Raw genomic sequence first — 12,527 nt, 5'->3', positions numbered from 1 at the left:
AAATAAAAAAGTGCTGCTTAGTCCTAGCTATTTAAAAGGTAAGATGTCAAGTATTACCAGCTGTGTTCTTTGGTTTGATATTTGTTGGTTTTTAAATGTCAAGGAACTTGTGGAGGGAGGAGGTGACAAGAGAAAGAAAGAAATAATCTCTTAATTATTTTCTTGTAGCCTAGTGCCCCTTGCAAAATAGACTTGTCAGCTGTAATTGCAAGGGTACAATGGCAAGAACTTGTATTCTGTGAATATTGATGAAAAGACGTTTGAAGCTCATGAAAAATTTATTAGAAAATATGTTGAAAGATGTTTTGGTGGCTGGTTGGCCTCTGGTAACCACGCAGTGTCAAAGGGCAGAGTTTGCTTTGCTGCTGAGTACTTATTGTAGGAGGGAAGATGCTTTTGTCCTGTATTAAAGGGCAGCTGTTGACACTGATGTTGATGTAGAGACATCCAGGTTACACTGCTACACTTTTCACTGTTCTACTTTTTTTTTTTACACTTGTTTACGCTGTTTCAAAAATTGTTTTTTTACACTCTTTTTTACAACTGTTTCAACAAAATGTACCTCTTCAGTATTTTCACTCTTGAAATGTGGGCAAGCTACTGTTGAGGAGCAGATGCTTAGGACAAGATAATGTTCCTCATCAATCACTGTACGTCAATGTTCACTGGGACAAATCTTCTCTGGCCTTTGAGGATGCTGGAAGTTTGAATCTTTCTGATTGCTGATGTCCTACAATATCCTTGAGTGACAGAGCAGAATCAGATGGACAGAGCAGAACGGGTATGAGCAGATCTGACTGTTGGGAGAGTTGTATCTGTGGTTTGGTTCCAGCCACAGCAGAAAAACAGAAGGGGAAATAAAGTCTTTCACCTTGCTGTGAGCAGAGCAATGGGCTTTTAAGGTGGCTGTGCAGGTGGCTGCTGAAGATTTCTCAAACACTGATGAAGAAATAGATTCCTTACATGGAAATGTTACTTCCTATCAGGTACCAAAATACTCAATAAATACTGGAAAAGGCACTCACTTTTGTAAGTAGTTCCTAATAAAGGCAGGCATTTGCACATGTTTAAAACTTGCCTGCTCTCCTTGTATGAGTTTTAAGTCTTAAGCTTTTGGTTTTACAGACCAAATTGTGACTGGTTGAACCTATTAAAGATAACTGAGAAAGGGGTAAAAAACCAAAGCCTGAATGTTTCAAGCAGCAATAGTTGCAAAACAGGGATCATCAACTTATTGCTGGATTTATTTTTAGAGAAATACTCAAGATGTTCAGGAGCCTAAAGGCAATTTGACATCTCATCTTGCTCCTCCTCTTGCACCTGAAGGTGGCATCTGGGCATCCTGCTAGCACAGCATGTCTCATATGCTATTTCTTTCTTGTGTCGTCATTGAAGAGTTTAGAGAGCTGGTGTGTGGATTTAAGTTGTAGGAAGTGCTGACATTCCCATGCAGCTGCTGTCATTGCTGAGCCCTGGGCTGATTGTATGCCAGCATTTTCACATGACAATTCTTCTCTGCCCTAATACTCAAATATTAAAAGTGCTCGTCAGTTGGGAACTGTAGGCTGGAAATTTGGAGGCCAAATCTCCATTAAAATACAAAAAAATTTAGACTGAAGTAATGTGTTTTACTAAGGAGAGGTTGCTACAACCTGAAAGTGTATGTTTGTCATGATATGAAATAGGAAAATGTTATACCTCTTGGAGATTAAAAAAAAACCCTCAAACATTTGGAATGGGTAACTTGCTTCCACAAACCAAGGAGCTGGACTTTGAATGGCTTGTTTGGGTTATGGCAGTGCCCAGAGGTTCCACTTGAGATCAAGACCACAGGGATAAGTGCTGCATTTAGCTATAGTATGGAGATACAGCAGGTGATATATAGGAGAAAGGAAGCTTTATTCTCCTTTTCCTGGTTCTTGCCAGTGGGAGACCTCTAGTATAGAGGCTTAGTGATCTGGAACAGTAGCAAAGTTCAAAAATTGAACTTAGGTGTTGATTCTGAAATTCTTGAACCACAAACTCAGCCTCCATCTCAGATCTTCCTTCTGAAGTGAAGATGCTGGGGTGAGATTGGGGGAGTTCAGCTGATTTATGAGCCAGGCTGAATTGAAATGTCAGTCCTCTTGATACTGTTTATTATTTGGAAAAGAGGGGGGAAAAATAGATAACAGTGTTTTAGGGATTTTTTTGCTTGAGGTTAGGAATTCCTTCAGCTGTATCTTGCTGAGCCCTTTTTGTTGCTGTTAGGGCAAATGGAATACTTTCAATAACTGTAAAATGATGTGGTGCTCCAGTACTTCTGGAAAGAGAATATTCCTATTCCCATCTGTACACTTATATTACTTTTGTGGTACCATCTTTGGCTCTTGCCTGACCCCTTTGTTTGTGTTGACACTGCAAAGCATCCAGGGGTGTTCTGGAGTCAGAGCAGGGGAAAGAGTGAAACCTGTGCCTGGGAGGAGGCACCTAGGAGCAGGAGTACCCCTTTTGGCTGTACAGCTGGGTTTGTAGAACTGAGCTGTATCCTACAACTGGAACATTTCCTTGCTTTTTCCCCCGTCCCCATTTATTCCCTGGCTTTGAATTCTTGATGTTTCCTTTGCTGCTCTCAGCTGGTTTGCCAGTTGAGGCTGTTCATGGTTTGGTTTGCCTAGAACCCTCCTAATGCACATTTCTACCATGTTAGCTGTGGAGAGGATGAAAGAAGGGATATAATCTTTCCCAAAGTGAGATGTGAGCTATCCTGATGAGTAACAACAGACTTCATGCTGCTTCCTTCTGTTCCTCTCTAGCAGCCTTACTGGTACAAATGACTTGGCAGTGGTGCAAGTGCCCAGGGATCATTTGGCCCTGGTTGCCTGAAAGCCTAGGAAGAGAGAATTGGACTAAAATCTTCCAAGTCCTGTGCTGGTGTGTTCACAAGAACCTCCTTCCCTTCCTCAGGGTCTGACTGAGCGCGGTCACTACGCGGTTGTTTGCTTGTGAAGGATTTATCAACAGCAGTGCAAATTTCTTCGCCGCTCTTGACAAAGCTCTTGGAGGCTTTGAGTGCTGTGTGTTGTGAGTGTTCAGTAGCTCTAAGGCCATGGGCATGAGCCCAGCATCCACTCTGGATGGTGATCACCAAGCAACTTCCCAGTGATAGCAGCTCTCAGTTGGAATTCACTTGACCCTCAACTGAACCAGTGACCTAGAGGTGAAAGGCTCAGGAATTGTATCAAATTACTAATCATCCAAACCATCTGCATCTTTCAAGCTGTAGATTATAGACACTGTTCAATTTCTTGAGATATCTTCTGTGCCATGTGTAGATAATTGGGAATGTTGTGCTAAACTGTGGAACTTGCTGGCCAACCCCCCTTGCTCATGATGACATGAGATATACTCTGTCACCATTGGGAGACATCAAAAGAATGTCAGTTAACCTATTTATCTGGAAGCATCTGTAGATTCCTCCTAATAAAGATAATTGTACATTGGTGCCTTTTAAGTTATCAAGCAATGTGAATTTTTTGTGTGTACCTGAAAATTCAAACAATCTCTGACTAGTCTTTGTGCATTAGATAATTTTATGAAATAGAACTACTTAATTTCTAACTTTGTCTTAATATGTATGTGTTTGGTGTAATTTAATTTTACAGGAATCACTGTTCTTAGCTGTAACTGCTACTTGAAAAGGTCAATGTTATTGAATAACATGATCAGTATCACAAAAGAGGATGCAAGACTCAGATTTTATTCTCCTACAAATGTGTAAACCTAAAGGAACTCTGCTGGCTTCTCTTGAAGTTTGCAGTGACTTAGCAGATTGTGTCTGTCTTTACCGAGCACATTTAAGTAAATTCTGTTACTGCAATGTTTATATCTGGTGCTAGAAGGGATAGAGAACATAAGAGTAGTATTTCTTTGTCATAGTCATGCATGCTGTCCTAAATACTTTTGCTTTCTGTCTTTATGTAGTGTTTAACTTGACCAACAATGTGGACTTGGAGAACACCAAAAAGAAAATGGAGCTGTACCAAAAGGATAACAAAGAAGTCATTCAGAAGAATAAGTTAAAACTGGTTAGTTAACTTTTCTCCTCTGCAATTTTTATTCATTAGTTGAAGAATTAAAGGATTTGTGAAGTATTTTCTGTGGTGTCTTAAAAACAAAGCTAAAAGCACTATGCAGATTTCTCTTTCTGTTTCAGTATTTAGATTGATAGCTGAAATGTAGTTATGCTTCACTTTGGGAAGAGCTTGAAAGGAGGGACAGGCAGTAAAGCCTGTGTCTAATACATCAGCACTGCATGTGTGCTGGCAGTGTCGTTGGACAATATCCAGGAGAGATGAAGTTCATTCCTATACCAGGACAATCGTTCCTTTCTCATCCGACGGAAAAAAGGAATCCAGACGCAGACATTAGGGAGCTCCCAGGAGAGAGTTATAAAACTGAGGGAAAGCACAGGTCTGGTTTATGCAAAATTCAGAATGAAAGATGTTGAAACAAACATTAGAACTCTTGTTCAAGAGCTGATAACAGTAACGTCAGGAATATTGTATATATGATCTGTATGCAAAACACATGGTTCGTTGAAGATCCATTCATTAAAATATGGCTCAGATATCTTTTGGCTCTTTAAAATAAACTTGCAAGCATTTATTCCTATAAGACAAGTTTAATCTGCTAAATATTTTTTCAGTATAAAAATACACACTGTTATCGGTTCTTGAAGCAAAATGTCTGCCCAGAGTGTGACATAACAAGGTTTTGTGTTTGTATTACAGTTGCACTAAGGACTTGCTTTCAAATCAGTAGGGGTGAAATCCTCACTCCCCTGAAGTCTGTGGCAAAACTCTGAGTGATTTCTTTAGCTCTAGGATTTCACAGGAGGAGATTGGAATCTGAAAAATGTTTGTTTGAACCTCTTCCTTTTAAAGGCAAGGAAATTTCCCTAGGGGTCCATCTCTGATCTGTTATCCTGTCTCTGACACTGTGCAATATCCTATGCTTCAGAGCTTGAAGAGACCTGCCAAAGCTTTGGCTTCACATCTTATTTTACAATGTAGCTGCAACCTCGAGGGTCACTCTGTTAGCAGTGTGCTTTGCCTGCAGCCCACCTTCCCCTCGTGGAGGTGACTCTCAGACAGCCCCTGCAGGAGCTGTGTGACCCTGTCAAGCAGCACCATAACACCCTGTGCCCACCAAGCCCCCCAGGGCCTCCTGTGTTCTGTACTGTGCAGTCCTGCTGTGCTGGAGGCTGGCTGGTGGCAGCTGGGCAAGCCTGTGTGAATCCAGACTCACTGGAGATCTGGAGACATTTCTCTTTTATTTCTTTTTCATCGTTTGAAACATTCAACATTTCTTATTCGACAGTCGAAATATAATAATAGACTTGACACAGCAACTATTACAAAAACTGCATGATGTTGCCCATAAATTTAACCCTCTCCCAAAAGGTGAAGGGTTGCTTTCCCTCTCTAGCTCTTCTTGGCAGATTTTGGAATGTCTTAGCTCCATACCTGGTAAAAGGTGTCCAAATATTTTTTTCCTAAACCTCTCCTGGCCAGTCATTGTCTCTTCATTCTTGGGCTGATGTAAATTTTTCTGTTCATTGTAATAGCTTGCTTCTGAGGAATATAGATATTTTCTGTCCCTCATGGTGTTTTTCTTACCCTTTGCCTGTTCCAGTTTGAATTTGTGTTTGTAAGCAGAAGGGACCAGAGTTGAATGCAGTATTGCAGCTGAGATCTTAATGCCTCTTGTAAAGAAACGCCTGTTTTCCACCTCTATTGGAAATACATTGACATGATCCTAAAACTGTGCTCTTGTAGCACTGTCATGAGGAAGGTTCACAGTCAGAAGTTGTCAAGCAGTGCATCCTCTTTGGTTTCTAACTCGCAAATTAATGTCCCCAAATCTGTGGCCTTTTAAGTTATTTTGATCTCACTTTTGCTACTTTTGTCTTTGTGAGCTTGTCATTCTTGCAAACCACAATATTAAGTTACTGAATAAGTCACCTCAGGATTTGAATAACTGTTTGTTCTCCTGTCAGTACAAGCCATATTTGTCATCTTTGTAGCCAGTTCCTAATGACTTTGCTACTTTTGTACTAACCCATCTATTAGATGTGTAAGTTTGATGCAGGACCATGCAAGGAAAAACTTTAAGTAGACAGGTTAGGAAAAGAAAAATGTGAAGAACTATCTAAGTTCTTGTCATTATAAATTGATTTTTATAGAGAGAGATTTATGTGCACTAGTTATTTTTAAAAAGCCTTGCACTTGGAATGAACTACAGCTTTCCCAAACATGCCTTCTTCCTTAAATACCTGCAGTTCCCCAGTCACAGGGTAACCTGTTACTTCCTACTTTGTCACTAGATATTTAATTTCACTTGCTGCTTTGTGCAGTCTTGAAATAGTTTTGTCTAAGTTCTGTGATGTGAATGTGCATGTTTTCTTGATTGTCCTTTCCTGAATGTGATGAAACATTATTACACTTTTTATTTACTTCTTCCACTTGTCTTCTTGAGTTTACTCCAGGCTTCACTGTCATCTTTTTCTTCAGATATCAGGACTGTGTTTAGATTATCTTTAGGCTGGACACAGCCCTTGCTGCCTATTGAACTTGTCTCTCTTCTGTTTTACTGTTCTGCTTGGTCTTCCTTTCAGAAAGAATTTGATCTGACGTGATAATTCTTCCATTTTCCTGTAGTGTGGTCTGGTTTAGATTTGTATATCAGTTTACTTATTTCTGACTATAATTTTTCTGGGCTGATTCTTCAGTCTGGGTCTGTCACCACTTCCCTACAAGTTTTCTTCTGTTTCAGTGCAAATCCCAGGCAGTCTTTAAACATAAACGTGGAAGAGCCTTGGAATGTCTTAAAGACATCCCTGAGCTCTTCAGTTCTGTTGACTGAACAAACTAAATCCCTTAATTCTCAGAAACAACCTCAGTTTGCAACTTGGAGATTTTCTTGCTTTGGTTTTTTCCTTTCATTCAATGCAAAGAGAACCCAGTTCCAGATGGTCACTGGTTGGTGACCAGTGTTTTCCCAGTGTCACTGCTCATCATGGAATGGAAGCAGCTCCTGTTGGCTTGGTGGCAGGTGATGAGATCTGTCAGCTCTTGCATCCAGGAGATACTGGGCCTTGCTGGGACCCATTGGCTTGATCTGCCTGGTAAAGAGATGTTTTTCAGCATATTGTGGCCAATATCAGATTGCTGTGCTTTATGAGAGAACTTTATGATTGGAACAAACTTTACTGAGCTCTTGGCTGCAATGATCTTTTCCTGAAACTGCTTCCATCAATAAATCGTCCATTTAAGTTTTATAAAATTTTAATTATCTTGGTGTTTTTACTGCATCTCCCTTTGCTTTAGCCTTTTTGGATGGGAAGTTTTGGAAAGTGTTTCCTATATGTTTTTACCCTCTTGCAACAAAACTGATGTTCTTTTGATTCCCTCTTCTTTATAAAATCCTTTTTGTTTTCCCCTGTCACTGAGCCCTCTTTTGGTTTTTAATTTCACTGTGATTTTCAAATACAAATAACTTAATAGTTTACAGGTTAAAAAAAGCCTTGTCAAGAAACAGATCTGTAACAAAAACTAGTAATTTTTTACTAATAATCTTTTGTTTTGTCTCATGTCACATGGCTGCAATCCAGGTTATAGGAAAAATTCCTAATTTTCTGAGACTGTGACATTTTTTACAGTTCATGCTTAAATGTTTTAACTTGCAGGCTTCTCTATTAATATTCACCTATTTGTAATTTCTTATTTTTCTTCTGCACCACTGATAAGCACAGAGTGTGCTTTGCACAGAAGATGCAGCTGATGGAGGGGACGATCAGGAACAGTATTGTGGGATTATATTTTTGGTCACCCTGCTTATATCACTTGGGTTGTAAGATGTGTGGGAATAAAGAAGGGTTCCTTTTAGAGTGAAGATATAAGGAAATGCCGTTGTCATTCTCTAACTTTTAAAGAGTTGGATCCAGACTGCAGAGAGCAGCAAGTTAAAAATCTAACTCCACACTGGACAATAAGAGGAGGTAGAATAATCAGCCGTAATCATCTTAAAATTCTACCTAAAATTTTACTTTAAAAGATACAATTTGGCTGCCTTCCTCTTGCGTGGCCTGCCCTGGGTCCTTTGACAGGCAATGGAGCTCTGGACTTGCTGTGAGCCCATTTCTGATTTCCCTTTCAGACACGGGAGCAGGAAGAGCTGGAGGAGGCTCTGGAGGTAGAGCGACAGGAAAGCGAACAAAGGAGACTGTTCATACAGAAGGAAGAACAGCTACAGCAGATGATAAAAAGGAAGAATAAACAGGCACTCCTGGATGATCTGGTGAGTAACAAAACCAGAGGCTTTGAATGCTCAGTAGCAGTACATTGACATTCATCTCTATCATGTGTTAATTCCCCACCGTTAACCAACTGCCCCTGTTTCTCTGTCTTGCATGTTTTGTGTTATTCATTTCAACGTTGGAAACAACTCTGGTTTTGTTAAGCTAAGGGCTGGATGAACAGTGCATCTGGGATTTGTAAGCTCAGTTGGACTCTCCCACTGTTGACTTGTTAAGCAGTTCTGAATACTGGTTGATAGTCTGGTGTGTTGAAGCAAAATGGTCATTAGGAGCTACTTTATGAGCTCAGCCACCTCTGCAATGGAGATGGAGAGCAGAGGGCAGTAACCTCAGGAGTTATTTGAGCTTTGGTCAGCCCTTTATGGGTCAGGGCACCTAAATGATAAGTGGTCTCTTCGTATTCAAAAACTACTAAAAGGAAAAGATTCTTGCCTTGGGTGTGTCGTGTTCTCTTACTCCAACTTCTCATGTATGAGTTGCTCCTTTTGAAGTGAACGAAGCTTGAGTTCATTTGAGGGGTGTACAGACAAATGGAGAAAAACTCAAGCTACTCCTGGAAACTCTGTTAGTACTCTGTAATATTAAACTCTGTTAATACTACTGATTCTGCATCTAAAATGCAATGAAGTGTGGCCATAGAGAAGCTCAATGATGTGTTATTTAAGCAGTATTTTCAGTGCAAGTATGTGTGCACAGACATGCACACATAGAGAATCATGTCCTCTAACACCTGTGAGGACAGTCTCTGTGTGTAGTAACACATTTCCTTGAAGGAATGCAGAAAAAACAAGTATGTATTCATACACACACGTGTTCAGCTATTCAGTGTGGTTTAAAGCTGTTTGGTATGTTTAAATCAGATAAATCAGAATTTCTGTCTTGTTTCAATGCATCTCACACTAATAAAGTGTTAATTCCTGCTTTGTATTCTCAGTTTATACTGAAGATACAGATGCTTTTCTACTTTTCCTGAAAAAGCAGAGTTCCTCTCTGAGCCAGTGCAGAAGGCACTGACATGAGGAGAGAAGATAGAAGTGTAATTTAGAAGTTTTAGGGCCTCTTGAAGAGTTGCCTTTTTCCAAGCCAGGGGTTCTGGCAACCTGTCATTGGTTTTCCTGAAAGGAGCTGGTGTTTCATTTTTGTTAGACAAAACCAGAGATGAGCAGAAAGGTTCTTTGAAAATTCCCAAAGTCTGTAACTTTGCATCCAGCAATCTCTTTTCACTTTAAAGGTAAATGGGCTTACAGTTCACACAATTAGGAATAGTGGATCAATTAATAAAAACTCCACTATGAATTTGAATTTAATTTCTCAGAATATGGTTCTGAACTGGTTTCTGACTTACTTAAATCCTGTTCTAAAACACACTCTTAACTAACTAGAGACCAGTGGTGATGTGTTTGGTTATTTTATTATTATTTTTTTTAACACAGTAGTAGGTTTTACTGGAAACCTTCACCAGATGGCTTTCAGAAAGAATGGTTATAAATAATCCTTAAAACATGACTAAAATAGGTAGTTTTAACTGTGATTGCATATGTATTGCTATTAAAACATATCTTAATATTCTAAAAACAACATAAAGGTGATTTTTAAAGGCTGAGAAAGGAAACTGAGCAGTTTCAAGTTGTGTGTCTGTTTCTGAAGGGACACTGTCAACTTAAATTTGAGCCAAAACTTGTTTTGTAATACTAAAGCTTTATAAAACCAGCACTGAAATGTTTGTATAATGACTTATAAAGTCTCTGGAAAACCAGCGGTTGTTAAACAAATAAACATTTCCTATGGTCTCTGAAGTCCCTCTAATGCTGTGCTGCAAATCTGAAAATGAAGCTGATTATGAGTAAAACTTAATTAAGAAATGCAGCAAAAGCCAAGCATAAGCATTAATAGTGTAAAGAATCAGGTGTAAAAAAATAATCTTGTATCTAAGGTCACTGGTTCTTTGCTAAACCAACAAAGATTAATTTCTGGCTACAGAGATACCAGTGGCAAAAGCACTGACTCAGCAGGATTGTGAGTGCAGAGGAAGGTGGGAAGTTGACATTTCACCCGTTGGTTTTGAATCTTCTTTTTTGGATAGATCACCTGGTGTGGGCAACCTACAGCCCAGATCTCCTGGGTCTTGGGAATTTTTTTCCGGGATTGTCCTTGCCACTGGACAGCAAGAGAAAATTTAAGACAAATTTTTTGTGTGTGGTGCAGGTTGAGATACTGGGTCTTTCCTCTTCCTCCTTTGGTGCTGAAATCCTAAGAAGCTGTGAATCTCATAGAATCATAGAAATGCTTGTATTGGAAGGGTCCTTAAAGACCATCTCATTCCAACCCCCCCCCCCCTGCCATGGGCAGGGAACATTCCACTATCCCAGATTGCTCAGAGCTCCATCCAACCTGGCCTTGAACACTTCCAGGGATGGGGCATCCACAGCTTCTGTGGGCAACCTGTGCCAGTGTTTTACCGCCCTCACAGTAAAGAATTTATTCCAATATCTAATCTAAACCTACTTTCTCTCAGTTTAAAGCCATTTCCTCTGTCTTGTCACTCTGGGCCCTTGTAAATAGTCTTCATCTTTCTTGTAGGCTCCCTTCAGGTACTGTAAGGCTGCAATTAGGTCACCACAAAGCCTTCTCTTTTCCAGGCTGAACTATCCCCATTCTCTCAGCCTTTTCTCATAGGAGAGGTGCTCCTTCCCTCTAATCATCTTGGTGGTCCAAGTCATTATATGTGTTATTTGTGGTGGTTTTCTATGGAGTAAAGGTCTCAGTTGTTTGCAAAAGTGCTTGAGAATGCTGTGCCATTTTCAAAGAGCCTGTAATTTAGGTAGTCCAGAGGCAGGGAAAAAGGCACAGAAATGTTTGGTATTTAAAGTGTTGTGCAGCAGGCTCTGGTTTTTGGCCAGCCTGGGAGTGCAGCAGCTCTTGCAGAAAGGACTGGACCTGGGGCCAAGGCTCCATGAACCCATCCTTGGCTGGGAACAGGGAGGGGAAAGCTGGTGTCACTTGGTGGAGAGGTGACCAAGGCATTGTGGAGGCTCAAGTTTTGCAGGCCACTGGAAGAGCAGTTTGGTCCTGTACTTGTTTTGCTCTCCAGTACTAAATTAGATGCTATAGTATCTTCACTTTAAGTGACATCTTTTACAATAAAACCTCTCACTTTAAAAGCACAGCACCTTGTCGTAATTTAGACTTGTAGTCTCAAATGCATTTTATATGTTATTGGAAGATTGAAGGCATTTTCTGTATTTGCTATATAAACTCTCTCACATATATACAGAGGATTCTCCATCTGCTCTTAGATGTCTTGTGTGTTGTGGGACTTGCACTCTCTTCTTCAAGAGGACACTTCCCAGCCACGAGCAAAATGAGATTGCAGCACATGGCAGAGGCAGGTTTTCCCTGGGCTGTGGCATAGCTTGGAGCCAAGCAAAGAGCAAGGTGCCTTAAAGACATCATATCCACACTTTTACCAGAACCTTGTGGGTTTTGAGACCGATCTTTCAGCCATTGTTGCCTACAACCAGCAGTTTGTTTTCCCATACAGAAAGTTGCTGCTGTGGGTAAACGCTCACAGCATTGGAACTTTCACGTGTGTTAATAGTTAACAGAAGGGCTCTGTGTGCACTCAGAAGGACAAACAATCAGGATGTGGTGCCTTGCTGGCACGGTGTGGGTTTCCCACAGTTGTGTAATCTGGTTACTGGGCATTGTGAGAACTCTTGAGAAATTGGTGCGAAATTGGCTTCCTTGAGTTATTTTGTTAGAAATGCAGTGAGTGTTTGAGGAATATGAGAGGACAAAATGAACCAGAGATCTCTTCCCACTCTTCCCTTCTCCCCCAACATGTTAGATCTGATGATTAAAAGAATTCAGCATCCTTAACCTCTGGCAGCTGGCAGCATATGCTGCTGTGTGGTGTTTAGAGATGTACAACTCTTGGAAGAAGCAGACTGTAAACTGTTGCATTTGTGGTCCAAGTTTTCTTCAAGTTCTATAGAAATTAGATGTCTCTTACTGTCACTTACTACAGTTTAGGTTTTTAGCATCTTCCCTCTCCTCCTCCCAGTTAATCACAGAAATGTGAGTAGGATCATGTGTGTTAGTTGTTCTATTTGTAATTCTGGAGCAGATTTTGCCATGTGAGGTTTTTCTACTTTTAACTTGCAATCTG

General features: G+C 40.3%; 1 protein-coding gene across 2 annotated transcripts in view; it reads left to right on the top strand.

Moving 5' to 3' along the window:
- MNAT1 (MNAT1 component of CDK activating kinase) overlaps nt 1-12,527 on the top strand; it is a 119,768-nt gene that overhangs the window by 41,358 nt on the left and 65,883 nt on the right. For both annotated transcript variants that reach the window (XM_064659445.1, XM_064659446.1), the window contains exons 4-5: nt 3,964-4,067; nt 8,200-8,340. In XM_064659445.1, coding sequence (XP_064515515.1) covers nt 3,964-4,067; nt 8,200-8,340 — 245 coding nt within the window. The remainder of the gene's footprint in view (nt 1-3,963; nt 4,068-8,199; nt 8,341-12,527) is intronic.

The sequence above is a fragment of the Pseudopipra pipra genome, chromosome 6, assembly GCF_036250125.1.
Source record: "Pseudopipra pipra isolate bDixPip1 chromosome 6, bDixPip1.hap1, whole genome shotgun sequence".
Lineage (NCBI taxonomy): Eukaryota > Metazoa > Chordata > Aves > Passeriformes > Pipridae > Pseudopipra > Pseudopipra pipra.
Note: the sequence above shows the minus strand (reverse complement) of the source record. Positions and strands in the feature narration are given on the sequence as shown.